Genomic DNA, 25,991 nt, shown 5'->3' on the forward strand with positions numbered 1-25,991 from the left:
AACGAAAAAGAAAGAAGGAAAAGGAGCACGGAGCAAACAAGCGAAAAGCTCCCTACCAAGCCAGGCTTTGTTCCCTGAACCTAAGACTTTACCCGGCGGCGGGCGGCGGGCGGGCCGGGAGCGAGCGAGCGGAGGCGCGCGGCCATGGCTGCCGCGGCCGGGCAGGGGGGCCGAGGGGGCGGCGCGTGAGCGGGCGGCGCGGGGCGGCGCGGGGCGGGCGGGCGCCCGCGATGTGCGACTCGGCGCCTCCCCCGCCGGGCCCGGGCTGCGCGGCGGCGGGGCGGCCCTAGTAGCTAGGCGAGCGGCGCGGAGGGGGCGAGCCCGGCGTGCGAGTCTCATTGTTGGGGGGGGGGCCCGCCGGGGCATGAGGGCGAGAGCACGGCGGGGGGGGCGGCCAGACAGAGCGAGCAAGGAGGAGGAGGAGGAGGACGCGGAGGAGGAGGAAGGAGGAGGCAAAGAAAAGAAGCGGCGGCGGCGGAGGAAGAGGAGGAGGGGGCGAGGAGGCGCGCGGCCCCCCCGCTCCCTCCCTCCCCCCTGACCCCCGACCCCCGCCGGCCGGCCCCCAGCCCCAGCCCCGGAGGGAGCTCATGGGAGTATGAAGGAGATGGTAGGAGGCTGCTGCGTATGTTCGGACGAGAGGGGCTGGGCCGAGAACCCGCTGGTCTACTGCGATGGGCACGCGTGCAGCGTGGCCGTCCACCAAGGTACGGGGGTGGCCCGCGGGGGGCGGCGGGACCCTGGGGGCGGTGCGCGCGGGACGCCCCGGCCGCGCCCTCCGGAGACCTCCCGGGGCTCGAGCGCCCCTCCCCCACCCCACCTGAAGGGAAGGGAGGCGTGGGGGGTTCCCCCCGCCAGGTCCTGGAGGACCAGGTCAGGCATTGTTTTCTTGCCTATTGTTCCAGTCCTGCGCCCCCCACCCCAAGTTGAGGGAGTTTGGGGAGAGTCTAGGGAGCAATGAGTGAACTCCCCACGCCCCACACCGCCGGTGTCGGGGCTGCTGGGGGAATGTTTACCTGCGAGGTGTCCCCTCCCGCCCGGTTATTTTGGTCCCAGCTCCCGGAGGAAGAGGTCAAGGGGGGGTCATCCCCCCCTCGCTTCCGGATACTGGGAGGAGCGGAATTGGGAAGGGAGGAGAAGGGTCCCAGGGGAGAAGGAACTCCTAAAATCCTCCCGGGAAGAGCTGAGGATAGGAGAGAGGTTGTGCAGGGGGCCCGAATCGAGAAGAGGGAGGTTTGGAGTTTCCCCCAGCAGCACATGGTTCGGGAGTTAACTCCTTGAGGAATCTTGCCGAGGGCGCAGGCTGGCATCTCCCGCCTGTCTGGCACAGGCAGCTGGGCCCCCCCCCCTTCCTGGGACAACCCTTAATGCGTGGCTGTGGGATCTTCCCGCCACTCTCCTCTTGGTTACTAGCACTGCACCTGCCCTCAGCCTTGACTTGCGACCTGTACCTGTGATAGAGGCAGAAGACAGGTCCCTGGACCCCCTACTTCCCCGCCTTGTCCCTTACTGGCCCTTTAAGAAATCCCCCCCCATAACAACAAAACGTGTTTGAGTGTCGTGACTGTTGTCCCCTCTGTTTTTCTCTGTTCCCGATGTTGAGGGCTGGTCCCAGGCAGGAGCTGGGAAACAAGTCCAGAAAGGGCGTGGGGGGAGGATCTTCTAGAAGTTTAAGGTCAAGGACTTGGACTTCCCGCTCCTGTTTGTAGTGCTGGGTGGTGTGGTTAAAGGCCGGTGTTGTGCTGTTGGTCATTCCTGAAGTCCTGCTAGTTAGCGAGTGACCCCCCCAGTCAGGGGAGCAGCCCCCCCTGCTGGAACTGGCTCTGGTCCTTTGGAGGCACTCCCTTCCCCTGTTACTCTGGGAAAGTGCCACTGGCTGACAGCTTTGCTCACTGGCTCTCCTCCCCCACCCCAGCTTGCTATGGCATCGTTCAGGTGCCAACGGGACCCTGGTTCTGCCGGAAGTGTGAATCTCAGGAGCGAGCAGCCAGGGTGGTGAGTTCGAGGCTGCCTCTCACTGCTCCCCTCATCCCCGCCCCCAGCATCTCCTGGTTGAGCTAGGGGACGCTGAGGCTAGGGTGGGACTTAGCTTTGTCACACGGACTTCCTGTTTTCTGCACATCGACTGCCAACCCCTCTCTCCCTTAGCCCTTCCCTCACTCTGCCCCACCTCAGGCATAGTGACTTTGGTTTTTACTTGTTTGAACTTTTTCTTATGGAAAGTTTCCAACATGTGTGAAAGTAGAAGGAATACTATATAATGAACCTCACATCCCCATCCACGTCTTCAATAATTACCAACTCTTGGCCAATCCTGTTTTTGCTGTACTCCCACCCATTTGCCCTAGATCTTAGCATTTCATCCTGGGGCCCTTTTAATGTGTTCAGGGAGGGCCCAGCTCAACAGATCCCCCAACCCCTGTGCCCCCTTGCGTTGGCAGAGGTGTGAGCTGTGCCCACACAAAGACGGGGCATTGAAGAGGACTGATAATGGAGGTGAGGCCCCCCGAGCAGGGTCTGGGAAGGCAGGAGTGGACTGGGGAGGAGGTGGAGGCTGGGTTTCCTTTCCCCAGCTGCTCTGGAATCACATGGGAAGGCTGTGGAGAAGGGGACAGTCCGCAGCATGGGGTTGTGAGGGGTGGGGTCTCCGGGCTTGCCATCCGCAGCTAAGGCCGGCCCCACACTGCCCCAGGCTGGGCCCACGTGGTGTGTGCCCTCTACATCCCCGAGGTGCAGTTTGCCAACGTGCTCACCATGGAGCCCATCGTGCTGCAGTACGTGCCTCATGATCGCTTCAACAAGGTCAGCGGCCCCTGCCGTCCCCTACCAGTCCCCTCCCTGGCCAACCATCCTTGGGTCCCTCTAGCACTTTCTTCATCCAGTGTAATTTGATTCTGTCCAACCAATACTTTCAGGGAACTAAGGAGGTGGGCAGGTACCTACCACTCACTGAGCCACCCTTCTATTGACAGACACACATTCACGCTCTGGAGCTCAGGTGGAATAGTCTCTCGCAGTTGTGCTGCCAGAGGGTAGACCTTCCAAAGTAATTCACTTGTCCATTCACTGGACACATTTTATTGAGTGCCTACTATGTGCCAGACCTGGTACAAGGTAACAGGCACACAGTGTCCCATTTTGATCAAGACAGATGTGCTACCTGCCCAGTGGAACTCACATTCTTGTGGGAAGACTACAAATATCATTAAACAGGCAAATGAATTAAATGCAATTTGTGATAAGTGCTGTGAAGAACATAAGGCACTGAAATAAAGAATACCTGGTGGGGGCTTACTTTAGATCTAGTGCTCAGCTGAGGCCTGGGGCAGGGAAACGTGCCAGCCTTGAGCAGGGTGAGGGCCTGGGTTCCAGAAGAAAGCGTGGGAAACACCCAGAGGTGGGAATAAGCTCCCCAGTGAGCAAGAAAGGCAGTCCCTGGCCTTGCAGAGCTCACCATCCAAGGCCTGTGCTGTCTAACATAGTAGCCACTGGCCATACGCAGCTGTGGAAATTCATTAACATTAAATACAGCCTGGAATCCAGTTCCTCAGTCACGGTAGCCACATTTCAAGTGCTCGTAGCCCGTATGACTAGTGACTGCTGTGTTAGTGCAGATTGTAGAACTTTTCCCTCACTGCAGAAAGTTCTGTTGGAAGCATTTATGTGGGATTGTGGGGAGAGGATTGAGCTGAGGGGGAGGCCAAAGGATCCATTAGGTAGAAGGACAGGGGCTCCCTGGAGGAGGGGACGATTGCACTGTGTCCTGCAGACATGTTACATCTGCGAGGAGCAGGGCCGGGAGAGCAAGGCGGCCTCGGGAGCCTGCATGACCTGTAACCGCCATGGATGTCGACAGGCTTTCCATGTCACCTGGTGAGAGCCCTGCCCCAGCCCCCTTGCCCTCTGCCCCCCCAAGGTTTGTCGTGGCTGGGTGCCAGGTGGGCTCATCTAGCTACTGTCTCTTTGGTGCTGGCGGGCAGTGCTTCCCTTGGATGGTCTTGGCTTTGCCTCAGCAGGGGTCCCGGAGGGTAGGAGGAAGGTGGCCGGTCTGGTCTGTGGCCATGGCCGTCTCAGGCTGACCTCTCCCGGTTAGTGCGCAAATGGCAGGCCTGCTGTGTGAGGAGGAGGTGCTGGAGGTGGACAACGTCAAGTACTGCGGCTACTGCAAGTACCACTTCAGCAAGATGGTGAGTCCCGGCTGGCGGTGCATGAGCGGCCGGTCAGTCACGGTTTGGAGGGCGTGGGCTCTGGGCCAGGCCTGTGCCTGCTGCTGGGAGGACAGAGAGGGAAAGAACCCAGTCCCTGCCCTTGAAGCTCTCCATTCAATGGGGACTAAATTAATTCCGGGGTATGAACAGGATCTGAACTAAGCAGCCCATCCCAGAAGACAGAGCTCAGGCCTTGCCTGTCAGAATCTGGGAAGCTGTAAGGAAGAGGCGGCATTAAGCTGAGTAGGGGTGGAAATAAGCCAAGTATTTGTGTGGGAGTCAACATTTACTCTGCCTCAGCCTCTGTACTCAGTTCTTCACTTGTGCTATTTTGCGTGATCCTCCTACCAACTCTAAAAACTAGGTAGACTGTATTTTCCCCATTTTACAGATGAGCAAATGAAGACTTACTGAGGCTGTGTAACTTAGAGCTGGTGGGTGGGATTCAGAACAGGTAGCCTGATTGGAAAGCTCCGTAGGAGCCTGCCAAGCAAACAGAGAGAAAGGAGTCCCTGGCAGAGGGGCTGGCGTGATGAAAAGGGCACACATGTGCGGCAGGAGGACAGGGTGTTTGGTGAGGAAGAGGCAGGAGGTGAGGTGAGGAAGCTTAGGCAGTGCATGAGCTGGGCTCGCTTCTGCCCCAGGCTTCAGGGGCCTAAGGAGAGGCTGGGATGGGTACTCGCTATGTTCGTGGAGAGACTTGCGTGTTCCAAAACTGCGTAGTGTCCTGGAGAGGTAGGCTGCGGCTTGGACCTCCCCTCGCCAGGCCACAGGCTCGTAGGGCTTGTAAGCAGGAGAGTAACATGATCAGATTTGTTTTTTAGGAAGATTACCCTGGCAGCCGCTGAAGCTGGATTGAAGGGCCGAGGCTGGCGGCCGGGAGACAGCTGCGAGAAGGGGGGTTGGAGGGATGAGGCTGGATGCTAGAACTGTTTCTAGGTAGACTTGCCTAAATGTGGGGGTGAGAAGCAGGAATTGAGGGTACCATAGAGGATCCAGGCTCTACACACTGGGTGGATGGAGCTTGAACACCAGGGGTGCCATGAATGGAGGGTGCAGCTGGCTTCTGTGGGGTGAACGCATGTCCTGGTTTATGCCTGTTGCCCTGGCATAATTACTAATCGCTCCCCGCTTTCGTTTGCAAAAGTGTCTTGGTTTGGATCATAAATTACACTATCACCTTGGTTTTAAAGTTTGATGACAACTTAGGACAATATAGGGAGCGTGGTCTGGTTTGCAGGAGGTGCCAAGTAGAGACATTCAGATTTGGTGGATGTCAGGCTTCCAGGCAGGGCAGTAGTGGCAGCCCCATGCTTATAAGGCTGGCGCTGGGGGCCCCGGGTGTCCATGAGGAGAGGGTGGGCCACCGTGGGACGGGAGCCAGGAAAGAGAGCACTCGGGAGGGCAGGAGCAGTGCCCAGCGCTGGGGAGCCATGGAGCCAGACAAGGCCTGAAATTAGCCCTTGGATTTGGCAGTTGGAAGGTAGTTGGTGACCTTAGAGGGAGCAGCTGCAAGCCTGGGGTGGGTGAAGCCTCGGACTGGGCATGGGGAGTGTGTTAGTCGTGAAGGGATTGGAGGGGGCAGTGTGGGAGTTGTTTGGGTTTTGTTTTTGTCCATGTTCACTTCAGGTAACTGCTTCAGGTTAAGGGCAGCGTATCCTTTGGGACAGGAGCAGCCAGTGGGGTGGAGGGGAAAGGCCAGGAACAAGGGAGAAGGGGGTCTTGGCTGGAGCAAAGTGTGTGGAGGGGGTGCTGAGGTGTGGAATGCAGGGGAGCACGGGCCCCCCACCAGCGTCCACTGCTCATCCGCCGGTCCAGGGAAAGAGGCGGGAGTGGCCGTAGCACGCTGTGGAAAGAGCAAGAGCCCCGTGCCTTGCTGGGGGCCAAGACATGCCCCTGCCCCTTCTGGGCCTCAGTTGTTGAACCTGTACATTGGATAAGCCATCTGGGGAAGCTCTAGGATCTTCAGGCTAGAGAATGTCCTTCTGCTGAGCAGAACATCGTGGAGGACATGAGTGACAGACAGGGCAGATGGGGCTGGCCCCCAGGATCATTTGACCTTCAGGAAACTTTCCCTAAGCTGATGAGAGGAGAGTCTGGCAACTCCTCTCAATTCTCTTCCCCAGAAGACATCCCGGCACACCAGTGGGGGAGGAGGAGGAGGCAGCAGCAGTGGCAGCGGCACAGGGGGAGGTGGCAGTGGCTTCATCTCTGGCAGGAGAAGCCGGTCAGCCTCACCATCCACCCAGCAGGAGAAGCACCCCACCCACCACGAGAGGGGCCAGAAGAAGGTAGAGCCCTTTCGTCCACCTCTCCTGCCCACACTCCCACACGTAGACGTCTCCTGAGAAGCCACCACGAGGTGCCCCCAAGGCCTTGGTGCCTGCCCTCTTCCTTCCTCTGGGGCCACTGAGGGCAGGAGGGGGCTGAGGAAGTGGAAGAGTGGGGGTCCTGAAGGGGAGCTGGGGCCCTGGCTTCCCTTTGGCTCTCTGTGTCTGTGGTTCCTCCAAGTTCTCCCCATGACATGACAGTGTCCCCACAGCCCCAGACATACGGCCCTGCACAGCACACACCTCTCCACAGTCCAGTGTGTACATGCACATGCCTGTGTACCCTCCTGCCACACTTGACATGTGCCCTGCCCCTGTCCCTCTGCTCAGCTCTGTGTCCCAGGTGGACACCCTCACAGGTGTGTGCTCACGTGTGTGGTGCTCAGTTTCACTGGCGTGATAATGGGACAGGCTATTTTTAGCAGGCAGTGAGGGTGGAGGAGGGGCTGTTGGCTCTCCAAGGAACTTGCTGGAGCCACTCCTTCCAGCTAGTCCCCTGTCCCTGCCCAGGGGACGTGACACCCACAGAGCCCTGTCTCTGAAAGGGGGCCCCACATCCACACTTCATGTTTGTCCTCCCAGTACAATATCTGGTCACCTCTCCCTCCCTAGAGTCGAAAGGACAAAGAACGCCTTAAACAGAAGCACAAGAAGCGGCCTGAGTCACCCCCCAGCATCCTCACCCCACCTGTGGTCCCCGCTGCTGACAAGGTACTGCTGCCACATTCAGGAGGGCTGTGTGCTGGTCTGCTGGCCTGGGGATGGCAGTGGGAGGAGGAGAGGTACGAGGGGTCAGGGGTGCCAGGGACCTGGGTGCCCTCCCCAAAGCTCCAGGCTAGTGGCACGCCCTCTTCAGCCTGGAGAGGACCCTCGCTCCTTAGCTCCACCGCTCACTGACCCACCGTGAGGGTGGGAGTGGGGTGGGGATACTGGTGGCCCAATGTTCACATCCGCCTCTGTCCAGACAGAGGGCCTCAGCACTGGGCTCTTGTCTGCAGAGAGTGGGGGTACAGCGCTCAGGCCTCTTCTCTAAGCTCCTGGGGCTGAGGAACACCCCCACCCCCACCCCCACCTCAAAGCCTGTCACTTAACCAAAATCCCACTCCATGCAGGTTGGAGAGGCTAAAGTGTTAACCAAGGGGGCATGGAGGGCAGGCCCCTGGATAACACCCCAAAAGCCCTACTCACCCCACCCTTCCTAGCAAGGGCAAGGTACATCAGGTCTGTCTCTTGAAAGGGGCAGCATCTGGATTAGCCATGGGCGGGCCCTGCCCTAGGCCAGGGAGTCTCTAATCCAAGCCAGAGCAGCCCTCCTTGCCCCTCCCTGCCCCTCCCTGTGGAAGGAGAATCCCAGGGGGCCTGAAGAAACTGCTTCCTCCTGTCACCATTCTTGCCCCTTCACCTCCACCCTGCCTCAGATGGTTGGCAGAGCTCTGGGCATCTCAGCAGGGAGGCTCAGGTATCGGGTTTCCAGGGCGATGTTACTGTGGCAACTGCCCCAGTAACCCTCTCCCTGCCCTGCTTCCCAGGGTTCACCTGGAAAGCTTGTCATTCATGCTCTGGGACCTACCTGGGGCCTGCAGGCAGATGGCAAGAAAGGGCCAGAGATCTTAGAGGTCCCCTAGTAACTGGGTGTCCCTTGCACATGGCAGAGAACTCTGCCCATCCCCCTCCCTGCCCCAGCATTTCAGCTACCCTTCCCCCCAGCCCCTCTCTTCCCCTGCTCTCAGAACCACATCTGGCTCCCTTCAGAACTCCAGCTGTTGAAAAGAACAAAGAGGAAGACAGAGACCAGGGCTCCGCCCGGGAGGGCAGTGCAAGGGTGGCTCTCATTTCCCCCATCCATCCTCCCTCCGGCGTTTGTTCCTTCAGCTCAGCACAATTTACTGAATACCTGGTCTCGACCAGGAGGAAAAGTGCTGTCCCTGGCAGTAACCTGAAGCACGAACTCACTCACCACGTGCCAGGCTCTCTTCTAGAACTGGGGGGTGGAAGGGGTATGTGGGGATTAGATCATTTAGTGCCCTAAATAATCCAGTGAAGTGGGTATTTGGTTAACCCATTTAGTAAATGAAGAAGCCGAGGCACAGACAGGTTAAGTAATTTGCCTGAAAGCACACAGCCAGTAAGCGGTAGAGTGGAGATATGAACACAGGGAGTCTGGCTTGAAGGCCTGTGCTCACCGCCACACGGTGGCTCTGCGGAACGTTAATAGCAGCTGCTGCCCTCAGACTTATTGTTATTACTGACCGCATACCACGTATCTGGCGTCCTGCTCCTTATAACTCTCCAGTTAGGCGTAATTCGCCCCGTAAGGACAGTGGAACTCTGAGGTCGAGAGCTACACTACACGACATGATACACTGTAAAGGGCAGAGCCCGGAGGCCCATGCTCCTTTGACCACCACCCTGCCACCCTCAAAGGTTACTGAGGCCTCAGACATAGGACAGTACATTCCAGTGCAGAGTGGCAACTGTTGACGGGCGGATGTGTCAATGCAGTGTCCTGGAAATAAGAGGACAGAGTGGCTTGTTCCACCCCATGTATCTAGGGAGGCTTTGTGGAAGAGGGACTTCCCAGCTGGATTTTAAAGGACGAGAAGTTTCCCAGGAAGAGTAAGGATGGGCTCTTCTGGCAGAGGCTCAGTGAGTGGGTGCTCAGGTGGTCTAGGAAGAGCACAGGGGTCAGAGGATGGGGCGAGAGCCAGGTGGCTGCAGCTTGGGTGCATGGGGAGGGTGTGCGGGCAACCGGAGTACCAAGGCTGGGACGGAGCAGCCCATTCCCCTGTGGCTGCCCTCCGCTGCCCACACCCCTTCCCAGCACGGGTCCAGCCCTCTGAGGCCCCTTGAGTGTTTGTGTGGATGAATGAATGGCCGGATGAGTAGGTCATACAAATTCTGGGACAGTTTCCATCTCCCCCTCACCCTCCATCTCCCCTGCCTGAGGCAAAGGACAGACACCTTCTTGGGCTGAGTGTGCCCCTCTGCCTGACACCCACAAGCCTCACAGCTGCCTCCCCATCTCCCAGTCTAGGAGTCCCCACTGTCTCCCTCCCTGGAAGTCCTTCGTGAAGCCAGCTCTAGGCTCTCCCAGCTCACCCAGGGCCTGTGCCCTCCTGCTCCACTCCCAAGTCAGGGTGAGCCCACGCCCAGGCGGCTGGCACTGAGCCTTCCTCTCTCCTCTCTTCCCTCAGGTCTCCTCCTCGGCTTCCTCTTCCTCCCACCACGAGGCCGGCACGCAGGAGACCTCGGAGAGCAGCAGGGACTCAAAGGGGAAAAAGTCTTCCAGCCATAGCCTGAGTCATAAGGGGAGGAAACTGAGCAGTGGGAAAGGTGTGAGCAGTTTTACCTCCGCCTCTTCCTCCTCTTCCTCCTCTTCCTCCTCCTCTGGGGGGCCCTTCCAGCCTACAGGTGAGTGTGGGCATCCCGGAGGAGGCTGGGAGCAGGGACAGCCTTTTGTCCTGAGCTTTTCTGGCAAGGGCCTTTGCTTGTTGGCTTGCATCTCATTTGCTTTTAAGTGAGTTCAGGATACAGACGGGATTCCCCACCAAGTGACTCCTCTCCAAACCCTCCCCTCCATCCTTCACTTCTTGAGCAGGAACTCTCCTCCCCTCCCTCTCAGGGACCAACCAATCCCATAACAATACTTATTGTCCCTTATGCTTGTGCTGCAAGTTGCCTTTTTTTTTTTCAGGTTATTATGGGGGTACAAAAGTTCAGGTTATATATATTGCCCATGCCCCCCCATCGCCCCCAAGTTGCCATTTTTAAAGCACCCACATTACTGTTGTTTCCTATAAGCTTTGCAGTCCTGCAGTGAGGTCAGTAGGGTGGGAGTCACCCTCTTCCCATTTTATGGCAAGTGGGAAAGCTGGAGGGGTGAGGAACACTCATCCCAGGACACAGACAGTGGCAGAGCTGGGATGGGAAACCAGAGCACTCTCCCCGCAGTGCATGCGGGAGTGGCAGGGAATGAGGAGATCTGGGGTCCAGCTGTAATTCCGTTCTCCCTCTGTACAGTCTCGTCCCTGCAGAACTCCCCTGACTTCTCTGCATTCCCCAAGCTGGAGCAGCCAGAGGAGGACAAGTACTCCAAGCCCACAGCCCCCGCCCCTTCAGCCCCTCCCTCTCCCTCAGCCCCTGAGCCCCCCAAGGCTGACCTCTTTGAGCAGAAGGTGGTCTTCCCTGGCTTTGGGCCCATCATGCGCTTCTCCACCACCACCTCCAGCTCGGGCCGGGCCCGGGCCCCCTCCCCTGGGGACTATAAGTCTCCCCACGTCACGGGATCTGGGGCCTCAGCAGGCACCCACAAGCGGATGCCCACACTGAGTGCCACCCCTGCACCTGCCGAGGAGACCCCTGAGACAGGCCTGAAGGAGAAGAAGCACAAAGCCAGCAAGAGGAGCCGACACGGGCCAGGCCGACCCAAGGGCAGCCGGAACAAGGAGGGCACTGGGGGCCTGGCTGCCCCCTCCCTGCCTGGAGCCCAACTGGCTGGCTTTACCGCCACTGCTGCCTCACCCTTCTCTGGTGGTTCCCTGGTCAGCTCTGGCCTGGGTGGTCTGGCCTCCCGCACCTTTGGGCCTTCTGGGAGCTTGCCCAGCCTGAGCCTGGAGTCACCTCTGCTGGGGGCAGGTTAGTGACCCCTGGGGTCAGAGGGCATTTGAGGGCCCAGCCAGTCTAGTGAGGGGACAGAGGTACATACATGCAGTTAGAAGGAAATGTGATGGAAACTCCTCCGAGGGACAGAGGTAAAGGATGGAGGTGACAGTCACCTCTAAGACACACCCCTATACCAGCCTTCTGCATGGTTGTAGTGGGAAAGACTGGAGTAGATTGGCAGCAGGACTTACCAAGTTGTGGGAGGGGGATTAGAAAAGCTAGGAATTCTCCAGCCCTGGGCAGGACAGTTAAATAAGCAGGCACATCAGGCAGATGTCACCCAGGCAAGAAGTGACATCTTTGCAGCAAGAGGGTTAGACTAGTGTGTTTAGTCAGGTCTCAGGGTGTATACTCCCTGGGAGGGGCTGTTCCAGCGCCTGACTGAGGAGGAGTGTGGGGTGGAAGGTGACTGTGTGCTTCTGTTTGTGTCCTTGTGCCTATAGGCATCTACACCAGTAATAAGGACCCCATCTCCCACGGTGGTGGGATGCTGCGGGCTGTCTGCAGCACCCCCCTCTCCTCCAGCCTGCTGGGGCCCCCAGGGACCTCGGCCCTACCCCGCCTCAGCCGCTCCCCATTCACCAGCACCCTCCCCTCCTCCTCTGCTTCTATCTCCACCACTCAGGTGAGACCTTGCTTCTGGGCTCCTCCTCCCCTGGGCAGGTTGGGGACAGACTGCAGAGGACCCCAGCCCTCCCTGGGAATTTGAGAGATTGGACTTGATTGCCACCATAACTCCCCCACGCGGTCCTCTCTCCTCCCCAGCATGCCTGGTCCCCCACACCCTCATCACACAGTTGTGCCCTAGATCCAAGAATAACCACCAGGCCGGATTCTACCTCCCTTCCCTCAGGTGTTTTCTCTGGCTGGCTCTACCTTTAGCCTCCCTTCTACCCACATCTTTGGAACCCCCATGGGTGCCGTTAACCCCCTCCTCACCCAAGCCGAGAGCAGCCACACAGGTATGTGAGTTTCTGACCCTGTTCCCGGGGGGAATTTACACACAACCAAGCAGTCAGGCAGGGCAGGGCAGAATTACTCCTGTATTTTACAGAAGAAAAAGGCAGAGGGATAGACAAATGTCTTGTTCCAGGCAGTTGAGGTAGGGAATGGCAGAGCCAGAGCTCAAATTCTGGTCTCCTGACTCCAGGCCCGGTGCTTTTACTGCTGCAGCCTAGCTCCCCGCTGGCCTCTTAGCGTGTCCTTGGGATCAGCGGTTACGGAGGACCCACCGGTTGGGCAACCTGCTGTCCGGGTATTTAGGAGTTAAGGGGGCGGGCCACAAGCTCCCCGCCCTCTCCCTGGAGACTCAACCCAGCCCTAGGGAGCTAATTGGCGCAAAGACACCACCAGTCAGCCTAGGGGGCGGGGCTTGCTGCTAGTCTGCCAGTTCCAGTAAGTCTTCTTAAAGGGACCAAAGTATGATTCTAGGTTTAAGACCCCACAGAGTAGGGTGACTATATTTTTCTCAACTCAGAGCGGGATTGCGTAGCCCAATGAAGAGTTTTGTCTTCTGAATTAGGCGTTTATGAATATAAAAAGTCATACAAAGCTAATTATCATAATAGCTACAATTATTAAGGGCTTGCTGCATACCAGCTAAACCCTTTAGCTAAACACATTTATTATCTTCTTTTAATCCTAATAATAGTCATCTCAGAGAAGCTAGTTACAAGCCCATGGTCACACAGCAAGTTAGTGTCAGGTTCAGGTTCAATCCAGATCTGTTTTGGCCTCAAATGTTTATAACTCAAGCTCCCAGGAAAGAAATTGGGAGGTGGATTGAAGGTAGCCAGGCAGCCAGAGCCTTTCTGCCTGGCGAAAGAAGGGAGCAGATGCCAAGGCTTTGCTTCTCATGGGGCAGTTTCCAAGCCAGCGCCCTTGGCGCCTTACCATCTTAAACTGCCATTCTGGGGTAGCCGGGTCCTGGGGAAGGGGGTCTGCAGTGAGGTCCCAGATCCCCTACCACCCCCGCCCCTCCCAGTGGGACCCTGAGTCGGAAGGAGCCTTTTCCCACTGATCTACTGATCCCTGCCTTCCCTTCTCCTTCCAAGAGCCAGACCTGGAGGACTGCAGCTTCCGGTGTCGGGGGACCTCCCCCCAGGAGAGTCTGTCTTCCATGTGAGGGAGGGGGCGGTGGCTTGGGGAAGGGCTGGGAGCGGGGCGGGAGGGACACTCAAGGGGAGGAGGTGGGGAGAGACTGGAACTCCTGAGGGGGAAGGAGGGGGGATCCTGGACTGGTCAGTCAGCCTGAGTCCCGTTTTCCCTCTGATTGCAGGTCCCCCATCAGCAGCCTCCCTGCACTCTTTGACCAGACAGCCTCTGCACCCTGCGGGGGCGTCCAGTTAGACCCTGCGGCCCCAGGGACTACTAACATGGAGCAGCTGCTGGAGAAGCAGGGCGACGGGGAGGCCGGTGTCAACAGTGAGGCGGGGTGGCACCGGGCAGGGAGACCTGCCCCAGGGCCCCAACTCTTGTCACCTTTCTCCCGAGGTCCCCACACCCTTTTAAGGTTCCGCCTCTAGGCACGGCTCCAGCTTTGACTCCAGGCAACCCGGGGCCTCCCCTTTAACCCTTGCTAGGCCTTGCTACCGCCCCACCCCCTGCGTCCTGCCTTTGTTCCTCATGGCCTCCTGGCGCAGACGTTACCAAACCCTAACTTGCCACCTCTTCTTTCCTGATCTTGTGGCCTGGACCCCCGCGCCTCAGTCCCCTCAGCCTGGTCCTCGGACCTGGCTCTCGAGGTCCCACGTCACCCCTTGGAGCTCACCTGTGTCCCTCTTTAGGCTGGCGCCTTCTTTTCGAGGTCTGAGTCTTCTTTCCCCAGGCCCCGCCCCCGCTCCTCTGGCCCCGCCCATCTCCCGTAGTCTCGGGCCTCAGGCACCTTCGCGCTCTCTTGCAGTCGTGGAGATGCTGAAGGCGCTGCACGCGCTGCAGAAGGAAAACCAGCGGCTGCAGGAGCAGATCCTGAGCCTGACGGCCAAGAAGGAGCGGCTGCAAATTCTCAACGTGCAGCTCTCTGTGCCCTTCCCCGCCCTGCCTGCCGCGCTGCCTGCTGCCAATGGCCCTGTCTCTGGGCCCTATGGCCTGCCTCCCCAAGGTGAGGGGGTCCCGCCCAGCCCGGGGGTGGGGGCCCATGCTGGCATTTCGAACTGGCCCTGACCTCCCTCCCTCCCTCAGCTGGCAGCAGCGACTCCTTGAGCACCAGCAAGAGCCCTCCGGGGAAGAGTAGTCTGGGCCTGGACAACTCGCTATCCACGTCTTCCGAGGTGGGTGCTGCGAGGAGTCGGGGCAGGGAGGAGGGAGGAGAGACTCATCTTCCAGGACCCATCTTTACCCTGCAGCTGTTGAAAGCTGGGCAGTGAAGGGATTGACTGAGCGATTGATTGAGTCATTCGTTCATCCCTCGATCAAGTAATGTTTATGAGGTGCCTACTTCGTGCCAGGCACGGGCTAAGCAATCAATGAGCAAAACTGACATAATCCTGCTCCCGAAAATATGCTAACCCCACAAAAACAATGAAGAATTGCAAACCGGGAGAAGGGCTAAAATGGAAATAAGTTGAGGGCTGTGAGAGAATGGAGGGAGGGGTGGTTCTGTGGATAGAAAGTGGTTTGGGAAAGTCTTGAGACGTATTTGTGAAGGGTTTATTATAGTGCCTCACACAAAATAATCCATGTGCGACTGGTGGTGGTTGGAATAGCAGTTGCTATTGTTGTGTTGTGGTTATTTTGGGAATCTAACAAACTGGGTTTTTGTTTTCTTCCTGCCATTTAGTAACTGTGACTTGGGCAGTAATAGTCATAATAATAACCAGCATTAATTGCACACTTGTCCATTGCCGTGCCCTGTGCTAAGATTTTTAAAGCATTGATTTAGTTTTCCCAATAACCCATAGAACGGGTACTGTGGTTACCCCAGATTAGGAGTGGAGGGACTAAGATGACCCCACCGAGTCCACCCAAGCCACTGGATTGTGGAGGCTGAATTTGAACCTGAGTCTTTCACTCCAGCTGCAGTGCTCTTTCTTGCAGTTACTTAACCTGTCTGGGAATCGGTGGCTTCACCCATAAAATGGGAATAATGGGATAGCACAGGTCGAGTACTAAACCCCGTACCTGCTGGCCAGATGGTCACTGCCATCATCATTGTCCATTAGTAAATGAGGACGATGAGGGATGCTGGGCCTGGAGGAAGGGGTCAGGAAACATTATCTGTGAAGCCCATTTGGATTCTTGGCCTTCATCCCCGGGCCTTGCTTCTTCCTCCAGGGTGCCTGGGAATGAGGTGGGGGTGGCTGTGTTCTGTGAGAATGCCGGTGGGTGCTGGGCCAGGGGCCAAGAAGGTCGTGCTGGCCCTCTGACCCCTCCCTTCCCCCTCCCTCCCCAGGACCCACACTCAGGCTGCCCGAGCCGCAGCAGCTCGTCGCTGTCCTTCCACAGCACGCCCCCACCGCTGCCCCTGCTCCAGCAGAGCCCTGCCACCCTGCCCCTGGCCCTGCCTGGGGCCCCTGCCCCACTCCCGCCCCAGCCGCAGAACGGGTTGGGCCGGGCACCGGGGGCAGCAGGGCTGGGGGCCATGCCCATGGCTGAGGGGCTGTTGGGGGGACTGGCAGGCAGCGGGGGCCTGCCCCTCAATGGGCTCCTGGGGGGGTTGAATGGGGCCGCTGCCTCCAACCCTGCGGGCTTGAGCCAGGCTGGCGGGGCCCCCACGCTGCAGCTGCCAGGTTGTCTCAACAGGTGAGGGAGAGCTCAGCCCTGGGGAAGGGAATGGGGAGGCTGGCTCCGGGAGGGATTCCCCCCAAAACACCCATACTCCCCGCAAAAGGAAAAATGTCCTCTGGTCTTGCAGGATATACAATCCTAGTCATCTGTTGACTGACTGTTAGATGTGAATGGCTGGATGGTAGCTCTCCAGAGACAAGAGAGTCTATTTCCTGTCCCCCACTCTAGATTTTCCCTCTGGGACAGTCCTTCCATCTCACTCGTATCCCTCCCACTGCACCCTCTGAGCTCAGTGCTCTGAGATTGCACATCCCTCCTCTCCTCTCCTGGGCTCAGGGAGTCTGGGGGCTTGTGGGGGTGGGAGCAAGAGTGTTTCCCTGTCCATTCCCCAAGGTCTGTGTGTTGTCCCCCTGCATTAGCCTAACGGAGCAGCAGAGACACCTCCTTCAGCAGCAAGAGCAGCAGCTCCAGCAACTGCAGCAGCTCCTCGCCTCCCCGCAGCTGACCCCGGTAATGCTCCGCTTCCCTGGCTGCCTCAGGCGTCCCTTGCACCCTGGTCCCCAAGCTCTGTCTGGAAAGGCCCGTCTCAGAGGGCCTGGGCTGGCCCAGCGAGGGCAGAAGCAGAAGGGAGGGAGGGAAGCTCCAGGCTGGGTTGAGATCGAGCCTGTGGGACTGGGGCTGGGGCCCTGTGGAGCATCGTGCAGGCCAGGGGCACAAGGACTGTCCTCAGGAAAGAGCTGCTGTAGTGGCCCCAGATTACATCCTGGTGAGAGGACCTGGAGGGTGGCAAGTCCTCTGTCACTGAGCGTTTCAATCCCTAAGGATCTTCTAGGGAAACTCCTGTGTGGAGGTTAGGTGGTTAAGCAGGTGGCACCCCCTCAACTAGAGCAGCTTCTTTTGAGTTTGTCTTGTACGGTGGGTTCTGCTGAGGTTGCCTTGGATGGAAAGGAGTTTTGCCTTTTAAAATTGAGGGGGTGTCTCTCTGAAGCTATTCTAGTTTGGGGGGGCTACTCAATTCACAAAAAAAAAAAAAAGAAAAATGAGGGAATAAAAAAATAGGAAAAATAAACATTTTCATATAAAGAAACATTAGAAAGACAGGAAACCAATTCAACCGGTTACCTATTGGGGCCAGATGGGAACAAGAATAGAAGCAAGATTTCTTAAGGTGTAAAGTTTGATATATTGTTTTGGTTTGGTTTTGGGGACACTGAGAATGCTTTGCCTATTCAAAGCAAAAATAAACGAATGTTAAATGTTAAAACAAAAAAAAAGAGAGGGAGTTGAAAACTATGGACCTAGTTTAGTGTTTTTCAGCTAGGGGTGAAACCACTCTCGGGGCATTTGTGGTTGTCTTAGCAACTGAGAAACTGATTCAGTGGGCGGAGCGGGGGTGTTCAATATCCCACACCTAGCCGGTGGTATTGCGCTGGTTGACAAACACTGATGGTGTGTGGCTGTTTTCTTGTCTAGAAGGGCAAACTGAGGCTCAGAGTAGGAGGTTGGAGACAGAACCTTGACTGTCTCACAGGTCTCCTGCCTCGTGGTTCCACGTGATGGCACGGGGCCCAGGCCAAACAGGGCAGGCAGGCAGCAGGGAAGAGACCCCAGGGATCATTAGCCAATGAGCAGTCTGGTCCCCTTGCAGGAACACCAGACTGTTGTCTACCAGATGATCCAGCAGATCCAGCAGAAGCGGGAGCTGCAGCGGCTGCAGATGGCCGGGGGCTCCCAGCTGCCCATGGCCAGCCTGCTGGCAGGAAGCTCCACCCCGCTGCTGTCCGCGGGCACCCCTGGCCTGCTGCCCACAGCATCTGCCCCACCCCTGCTGCCTGCCGGAGCCCTAGTGGCTCCCTCGCTTGGCAACAACACAAGTCTCATGGCCGCAGCAGCTGCGGCTGCAGCAGTAGCAGCAGCAGGCGGACCTCCAGTCCTCACTGCCCAGACCAACCCCTTCCTCAGCCTGTCGGGGGCGGACGGCAGTGGCAGTGGCCCCAAAGGAGGGGTGAGTAAGGGATCGGGGCCTTCTTGTCTCCCTTCTGAGGGATGGGCAGAGATGGACCGTCAGAAAGTATATCGTAGGATGCATGAGCAAAGGAAGGAAGCAAGCCGTAGACCCCAGACCCCAGACCCCACCCAGGGCCTCTGCTTGGACACGGGTGCCCTCCTGCAGGGCTAAGATAGATCCAGTCTGAGCATGGGCTAATAGGAAAAGGACCAATTAGAAAACAGCCTTCTGGGAAGACCAATTAAAAAAGGCCATTTCCTTTCTGAGCAGACCAATTAGGAAAAGATGACCCTCTAGGCTGATCAGTGTGAGAAAGGCCTTGGCTGGCTCAGGGCCACTCAGCTGGGTGCCCTTGTGCAAGGCAGTTTCCCCACCCCCACACATTGACCCTGGCTGCAGCGCTAAGCCAGCGCCCAGGCCAGAGGCTCAGCCAGTCCCTCGCACCCTACAGCAGCTTTCTTGGCCCGGGAAGCTGTTCTCAGGTATTAGGGCCAGACACCTCCAAACCCCCAGCCTCCCTTCCTCTCTTTCCAGACCGCTGACAAAGGAGCCTCAGCCAACCAGGAAAAAGGCTAAACCTACCCATACCCCTTCTGACCCCCCAAGTGGAGGGGGCAGATCCTGGCCTGAGAGGTTCTAGCCTGGAGCAGGCACCTGCACCCAGACACTGGAGATCCCCGGCCCAGAACCTGTGCGGAGGCCCAGGGAGTGTGGGGAGCTCCTGGTGCTGAGGACTGAGACTGAGAGGGGAGCCCCTTCCAGCTGGGCCCCTGCGCTCTGTGCACCCTCCCCTGTGTGAGAGGCTCGTAGGAAGGACAGGCTCCAAGCCCACCTAGAAGTCCCCACCCTCAGAAAATGTTTTGGGGTCCCCCAGAGAGCGTAAGTAGGGGGCTGGTTGGACCTGTCATATAAAATGGATCAGCACTTGAATGGGGAGAAGTAGAGGGACAGGCCCTGGGCCTGTCCCTGTGTGGAAATCTTTTATGGAAGAAGGGCTGGCCCGACTTTACCTGCAGTTCTTTCCCGACTTGGGCAGATGGCAGAAGGGATCCCTTGGAATGTTTCTCGCCATCCCTTCCCCACTGAGGTTCGCAAGCTGAGCTTGTAAAAGCCCACAGATGGAGGGGGCTGAGGAAGGGACGGATTGGCATCATACTCAGCCCACGCCTCCCCCACCTTGTGGGGCCCCGGTGATGGGGAGGGGAAGGTGGGTGGCGGAGGCCCCAGCCTTCCTTGGTGTCCCGCCCCGTGTTTGCACTATTGGATTTAGGAGTGCCGAGGGTGGGGAGATGGAGCTGCCCGACTCATAGAGTGTGAGTGAGTGCGTGCGTGTATGTGTGTGCGCGTGTGTGCGTGCGCGTGAGTGTGTGTTTGTCTGTCTCTCTCCCCCTGGACCTGGGGCAGCACGGGCAGGGACAGGAGCAATGGTCAGATGATGTGGCACCAGAGGGGGGAGCTCCCAGCTCTTGTTTGCACCCTCCCCACCTCACCAACTTTGGTCCCTTTTTGGGGCATAAATGGTTAACAAAAACCAGAACAGTACTCCAATATTGGAGAGTAACTGGGGGCTGGGGGCTTTGAATCAGGGTGATATCCTGCCTTCCCTCCCCCAGACCCCACATGGTCTCAGGGCCCCCTTAGGGCCCCCTTTCCCATTGATAGCTTGGTCCTTCTTCCCTGGCACAAGGGGAGCCCCCAGGGCTGGGGGAGAGGGCAAGAGGGCGTAAAGTGCCACTTCTTTTAGCAAAAGCCTCTCCCAGAATTAGCCAACCTGCGTCCAGCATCCCACCCACCCCACCAACCAGGGGAGCCGCTTAAGCTGACCTAACCACCTTCCCCTCACCCACCAGCTATTCCCCCCGGGGTGTAGTGGGCAATTCTCATCTTAAAAGAGCCCCCACTTGCCCAGGGCCTTCGTGGCAGAGGCCAGGGGGGCCGTCAGGAGAGAGGCGAGCGAGGCCTGCGTTCCTGTCGCAGTTGCACTGGGTTGGAGCCGAGGGGAGGCGTTTCCAGCTCTCCCTGATGCTCGTGTCTTGTCAGTCGGTCTCTTTGCATGTGTGGATTTATTTGTGTGTGTTTCTGTTTGGGTTTTTGTTGTTGGGGGTTTTTTTGTTTTGTTTTGTTTTTGTTTTTGTTTTGTTTTTAAATAAAGAAAGAAGTGTATATTTTTGGCAACAACAGAAACGTAGTGCAGATATATTTTTGCCTGTGCTGCTCAACTGTTTTTTTTCTGATACTGAAAATAATATTAATATTCCTGTTGATAAGACTTTGTAAGATGTTAGGGAGCTGACAATGGAGGGGCGGGTGGGGATCCTTCAGAGGCAATTTCTTAGGCACTTGCAAGGGCTTGGGGAAGGGGGGACACAGTTGTGATGACCTCAGAAATACTTTTTATTAATGCTAAATACCAGTTAGAAAGAAATGATAGAATTCAGCATTTTATTTATCTTAATCTAGTAAGGTCTGTAACTCCCTGCCTCCAAACCACTGAAAAGAAGAAAATAACCTTCAGAGATTCTTAGAAGAGTTGCTCATTCACACCCCACCCTTGCCCTAGCTGGCCCACTTAGAGCTGAGGTTAACTTCTGTTGGAAGGTAAGGGAAGTAGATCCACCCCAAGGCTGCTGCGTTGAAGAGAGGTCCCAATGATTTAGCGCACTGGAACCAAGAGCCCCAGCACACTCTGCCCTCCCCCAGCCCAAAGTCTGAGGTTCTCCAACTTTCCCAAGCCCTTTGCATTCAATGCTGAGGCAGATTGTCAGGTTAGATTTGAAGAAGGGACCCAGACTGGGTGTGGATTGGTGCTGTGCACCGCCTCCCACCCCTGCCCACAGCCCTTAGGAGTAGTGGCATTTCCTTCTGAGTGAGCAGAAGGAAAGGTCTGGGAGCTCTTTGGGAGGAGCAGGATGCCAATGCCAAGGATGGCTGTAATGACCTCAGCCTCTCCCAGCCTCAGTCCCTTCTTTGACAGTGAACTTAAATTGGGGGGGTGGGAAGGGACTCAGATTTTTAGATCTCTGTCTGGGGGAGGGGAAGGATGTGGTCTGCAGAGCGGAAGCAGGGTTGGAAGATGCATGAGAGTGGAGCTCTATGTGTCACAGCGAGGAGGGTGAGTGGGTGTGCATGCAGAGCCGCTGTCTGCTGTGGGGTCACAACTGGTGCAGTGGCAGAGCTGGAAGGGACCCGTCTTGAAGGGTCATTTGCTCCAGTCCTAGCAGGGGTTGGGGCAAAGGCTCAGTGGCAGAGCCAGGACCAGCCCTCAGGACCATGGCATCCTGGTCCTTGGCTCCCCTGCCCCACTGTGTGGGCTCCACATGGCTGTGTGTTCCTGTGTGTGTGACACATGGTATGAGTGCAGGGCTGTGCCTAAGGCGGGAGGGTGTCCACATGGCACTGACAGTCTTAGCTCAGAGCTGACGGATCCTCTCCATAGACGACAAACTTGAAGGGTCCTCCTGTTTTGTTTTTCCTATTGGTGGGTGTCTCTCCTTGGGCTCCTGGGTCTACTGCTGCCTCCAGGTGCCCTGCCCTGAGGCTGCTGAGAGGACCCCTGCCCATTCTCATACTGAGTTCTAGGCAAGTGCCAGCCTCGGACTCTTAGGAAGGGCCTATGGGAATGGGGGGAGCCCAAGCCCCCTGAGAAAGGTCCCAAACTGGAACACAGGTTTTCAAAGACATAGGCTCCTCTTCCCAGCTTCCAGCATCTTCCTTGGTGTGCAGTGGGCCAGGTCAGGTGGGCAGCTTGCTCCCCTTCTCCTTTATCCCAGTTTACTTCCTGGGGAGAGGTGCCTAGAGGGACTGTGGTGTCTTCACCTGGGGATCTGGAGGAAGGTGGGCAAGTAGGCTTGGTGCCTTCCTGCCACGTCAGTCTGGATTAAAAGTGTGTCTAGCTCCTGACCACTTTGTCTTGATCTACTGAAAACTCGGGGACTGAGGGGTGCTCTCTTTCCCCGTTCACTTTCTCAACGTGGGACTTGGGTGGTGGGATTGGAGACCCAAGCCCTGGCTCCCACCCGCCCCCCTTTCCATCCCAGCCTGTTTCCATGTAGCAGACCCTTCCTAGGGAGCAGGGAGGGGAAGCCACAGATTGCAAACCCAGGGGCTCCTTTTTCATTCTTTCTAAAACCTCCTTTTTATCCTCAGCCAAAAGGCAATGCCCCCGCCACCTCCAAACCTGGAATTGTGCATAACCCGGATCTTGTATCTTTGTATAACGGATGTTATTTGTACGAAGGGCAGTTCGTAAACAGCACTTGTTCTTTTAATAAAAGAATGTTTTGCAAAAAAAAAAAAACAAAACCAAAGAGACCCTGCTTGGTCTGGCTTTATTGAAGGGAAAGGGAGGTGGGTGCCAACGGTGGAGCCTGCGGGAAGGCTGAGAAGGGGTATGGTACGCGACACTCCTGTCGGCACTTAGAGCAGCAGTTCACACGCCAGAGCGCACCAGGCACCCGGGCGCAAGTCGAGGACGCAGGTCCCAGCGCCGCACCCTACGGAACGCGGGCTGCAGGCCCGGGCGGGCGGGCTCCGCTCTTCACCGGCTCCCGGGGTGATGAGATGCGCCCCCGCTGCGCTTCCGGGAGCCCGGCCTTAGACTCTCCGTGGGAAAACAGCTCCCAGGAGGGTCCCCGCTCCCACGGGGGTGGCCTCGGGCGGCGGCGCTCCGCGCCGGGCATTCCGCAGACAGGCGCATCCTAAAGGGGGCGCCAGGAGCGGCCCGCGCCACGCCGCGGGGACCCGAGGAGGCTGCGGGGCGGGCGCCGCGGCCCAGCTTCCAGACCCCGCAGGGCCCAGCCCTTTCGCGTGCGGAGCCCTGCGGCGTCTTCCGGGCCGAGGCGGGGCCGGGCGGGCGGGGAGGCGGAGGGAGCGGAAAGGTGACCGGGCGGGGCGGGGTCGGCAGGCGCGGCGCTCCGAGGACCGCGCTCGGCGTGGGGGCGATGCTGCGGCCGGCGGCACGCGGCGCCTGGGTGAGTACCCCATGCCCAGCCCAGCCCAGGTCCCCTCCTCTCCTGGTGCGGGAGCCCCCGTCCCCGGCCAGGCCCCGTCCCAAGCCCCGCCCCGTCCCAGGCCCAGCGTCCCCAGGACCCCGCGCAGCCGCCAGCTTCGCAGCTCGCCACTCAGCAGCCTTTCCCTGAGCTCCTGCTGGTGCCAGGATCTCCCCAGCAAGACTCCTTATCTTGTGACCCCTTTTTCAGACCCTCATTTCTCTCACTCCCGTTAAGCCTGTTAGCTCTTCCCTCCCAGATAGCTTCCCCGGCCTCCCCTTGTCAGGGATTTTATTTTTCTGTTTCCAAACCACCGACTTGTGATGCCTGTGTGCCTTGCAGAACCTGAACCAGAGGCGGGACATCTTCTCCTGGCTAGTAAGTACCGCCAGCCTCCCCTCCTGCACAAGTCCCCCAGCCCCGGAGACCAGGGAGTGGAACCAGGAAGAATACAGCCGTATTCTCCCGACTCCAGGCTCCCAGCGCCTTGCCTCTGTCACCCTGATGGCTCTAGGGGAGGTGGAGTGGACCAGAGGGCACTGGGCAGGGAGCCAAGCTTTGGCACTGAGAACAGCAGTGCCTGATTAACTGAGCCCCAGGTGTGGGTGGCCCTGCCATAGGATGGCAGGATCTGGGCCCTCCCTCCTAGCACCCAGGTAGGAGCCAGGGTTTGAGGGAGGGCAGCTGGACCCTGAAACCTGAGTGCCTCCATGGCCTTGAAATCTCTTCTCCATCCAGAGCTCAGGGTCCTTATGGTGTCATGCAGAGACTGTCCTTGCTGAGTGGCATCAGATCAGCCTCCTATGGAGGAAGCCTGCCAAACCCCTAGGCCAGTGGGAAACTGGCAGCAAAGTGCTTCTAGAGTTAGAGCTGACCCTGAGCCCCTCATCTTCCCTGACCCCAGGCCCGGTGGTTCCCCAAAACCCCAGCCAAGCCCGTGGTGGCCCTGAAAACACCCATCAAGGTGGAGCTGGTAGCTGGGAAAACCTACAGGTGGTGTGTGTGTGGCCACAGCAAGAAACAGGTGAGAGACCCTACCCCGCCTTCCCGTTGACCTATGACACTTCCCGTTGACCTATGATACTTCCCGTTGACCTATGACACTTCCCGTTGACCTATGACCTATGGGACAGGATAGTGTCTCCTGGGAGTTCCACCCAAGATGGACCTCTTCTTCCCACACATACCTGAGGGACACCAAGGGGGCTTGGAGGTGAAAGAATACTCGCAGGCCAGCGCCACCAGCAGCCTTGAGCTCACTTGTCTGCATCTACCCCTTGAAATGAAGCTGGAGAGACAGAAAATCAGTCACACAGCCTGGCTGCTGGAGCCCAGCTTCTGGACTCTTCTGGTCTCTTTCCTTTTCAGAGGCACCTTCCTGGGCTCCCAGCTCGAAGGCACCGAGAGACACACCTGTCTCTTTCCCTCACTCCTTCCTCCTTCCGGGAAGCTTATAGGCCATAGGTTCCCAGGCCCTCGACCCCAATATTGGGAAGAGATTCTGCCCAGGCTCTCTTGCTCCCAAAGCTTCCCAGCCTTCCCCTGTGCCCCTCTCCGGTCCTCTTCTTCCAGAAAACCCTTCCCTTTCTGTTAACAGTTGATGTGACTTTCCTGGTTGCCCACCACAGCCTGCTGTCTTCTCAGCCTCGTTGCCTGCCCCAGACCCCTTCTCCCTTCTGCCCCAGCAGGAACCCTGCCCATATTCTTAGCCTCCTGGGAGGGCCCCTTCCTTCCTGAGCTAAGCTCTGAACTGTGTTCCTCCAAGCTGTGTGGTATGGTGTCAGCGACCCAGCATCCCGAATCCCACTTAGGTGCACCTGCCTCTGCCTCATGCCCTCTGGGCCAGGTTGCTGATTTTTATTGGCATAATTCTCTCACCTCTCCTCCCATCCCACCCTGGTTCCAAGGTCAAGAGGCCTTGGCTCCAGCTCAGCCACTAACTAGCAACGCAAGTCACCTCTCTGGGCCTGTTTCCATCACCCAGTTTCTGCTTGAACAGCTTCTGGGAGGATGGGGAGTGCACTCACTCCTGCACCAGGCAGCCGGTTTGCTGTGGGACCTCCCCTCCTCCCTGTCATGCCAGTTGTTGCCTAGAGCCAGAAAAAACTGCTATCACAGTGTTAAGGCAGGCAGGCTCTCTGGAACCCAGAGAAGTTTTTATCCTGGGAACATGAGAAAGAAAAAAATTTCATGAACCAACAGAGACTCAGAGCCATAAGAAAAAAAAAAAAAAAAAGCCTATTAGCGTAAATGTTGCTGATACCGGAGGTCACCTTGAAAATTCTGTCCTTGTGCCCTGGCCCTCTAGGCCCCCCAGGGACTAGTACTGTAAAGACACGTACTTACTGAACACTTACTATGGGCAAGTGCACGATGAGCATTATTTATTTTCTTTCCTTGTGACAACCCTACCGGTTACCCCCACGTTACATGAAAGAGGTAAATAAGTGAAGCCAGGCAGCCTCCCTCGGGAGCCTGGGCCCCAGAGACTGTGCTCCACTCTCCCTGAGCTCCAGGACCTGCCCTGCCCTGGCCAGAGGTGGGGTCAGGTCTTTGACTCCTCTCTTTCCCCCGCCAGCCCTTCTGCGATGGCTCCCACTTCTTCCAACGCACTGGCCTATCCCCACTCAAGTTCAAGGCCCAGGAGACCCGCACTGTGGCACTCTGTACCTGCAAAGCCACCCAGAAGCCCCCGTACTGTGATGGCACCCACAGGAGTGAGCGGGTGCAGAAGGCAGAAGTGGGCTCCCCGCTGTGAGAGGGTGGCCTTGGCCCCAGGCCTGATGGGAACCCCTTTGTGGGAAGGAAGCCAAGTGCTGAGCCCAAGAAGGGATCATCCAAAGACCCCAGCGCCCACAGCTGGCTCGTGAAGGAATCGCTCCTCATAACCGGAGGTCCCTAGTCTGGGGCAGCCGGGAGTGGGTCCATGGTTCAGCACCTGCTGGTGGTGAAGATGGCATTAAATAAGCATGCCCACCCAGAGTGGTGTCCTTGTGGTCACTGGTGTGAGGCACATGCCTGTCTCCTGCTCCAGATTTCAGCCTGTGCGTGGGCTGAGGGCACCTGACCAGCT

The 25,991-nt window shown here is 57.7% G+C and overlaps 2 protein-coding genes across 2 annotated transcripts; both read left to right on the plus strand.

Moving 5' to 3' along the window:
• The first annotated feature begins 375 nt into the window (after positions 1-375).
• Positions 376-20,500, plus strand: MLLT6 (MLLT6, PHD finger containing). The gene is made up of 20 exons (XM_069482430.1): positions 376-704; positions 1,913-1,992; positions 2,439-2,493; positions 2,690-2,799; positions 3,767-3,870; positions 4,091-4,184; positions 6,332-6,496; positions 7,148-7,246; positions 9,730-9,946; positions 10,556-11,170; positions 11,641-11,822; positions 12,051-12,159; positions 13,252-13,318; positions 13,476-13,621; positions 14,100-14,297; positions 14,378-14,466; positions 15,588-15,937; positions 16,342-16,432; positions 17,571-17,927; positions 18,465-20,500. Exons 1-20 carry the CDS (start codon positions 596-598, stop codon positions 18,504-18,506), a joined length of 3,279 nt encoding a protein of 1,092 aa, XP_069338531.1. The 5' UTR covers positions 376-595; the 3' UTR covers positions 18,507-20,500.
• Positions 20,501-22,806: 2,306 nt separating this feature from the next.
• Positions 22,807-25,898, plus strand: CISD3 (CDGSH iron sulfur domain 3). The gene is made up of 4 exons (XM_069481318.1): positions 22,807-22,900; positions 23,261-23,296; positions 23,823-23,942; positions 25,497-25,898. Exons 1-4 carry the CDS (start codon positions 22,871-22,873, stop codon positions 25,674-25,676), a joined length of 366 nt encoding a protein of 121 aa, XP_069337419.1. The 5' UTR covers positions 22,807-22,870; the 3' UTR covers positions 25,677-25,898.
• The last annotated feature ends 93 nt before the right edge of the window (positions 25,899-25,991 follow it).

This window comes from Eulemur rufifrons, chromosome 9 (assembly GCF_041146395.1).
Source record: "Eulemur rufifrons isolate Redbay chromosome 9, OSU_ERuf_1, whole genome shotgun sequence".
NCBI classification, from domain to species: Eukaryota; Metazoa; Chordata; class Mammalia; order Primates; family Lemuridae; genus Eulemur; species Eulemur rufifrons.

Coding starts and splice junctions, on each gene's coding strand:
- MLLT6 (XM_069482430.1), top strand. CDS start 596: ATGAAGGAGATGGTAGGAGGCTGCTGCGTATGTTCGGACGAGAGGGGC. Junction 3,871..4,090: donor CAGGCTTTCCATGTCACCTG/GTGAGAGCCCTG, acceptor TCTCCCGGTTAG/TGCGCAAATGGCAGGCCTGC. Junction 15,938..16,341: donor CTGCCAGGTTGTCTCAACAG/GTGAGGGAGAGC, acceptor CCCCTGCATTAG/CCTAACGGAGCAGCAGAGAC.
- CISD3 (XM_069481318.1), top strand. CDS start 22,871: ATGCTGCGGCCGGCGGCACGCGGCGCCTGG. Junction 22,901..23,260: donor CGGCGGCACGCGGCGCCTGG/GTGAGTACCCCA, acceptor TGTGCCTTGCAG/AACCTGAACCAGAGGCGGGA. Junction 23,297..23,822: donor GGGACATCTTCTCCTGGCTA/GTAAGTACCGCC, acceptor CCCTGACCCCAG/GCCCGGTGGTTCCCCAAAAC.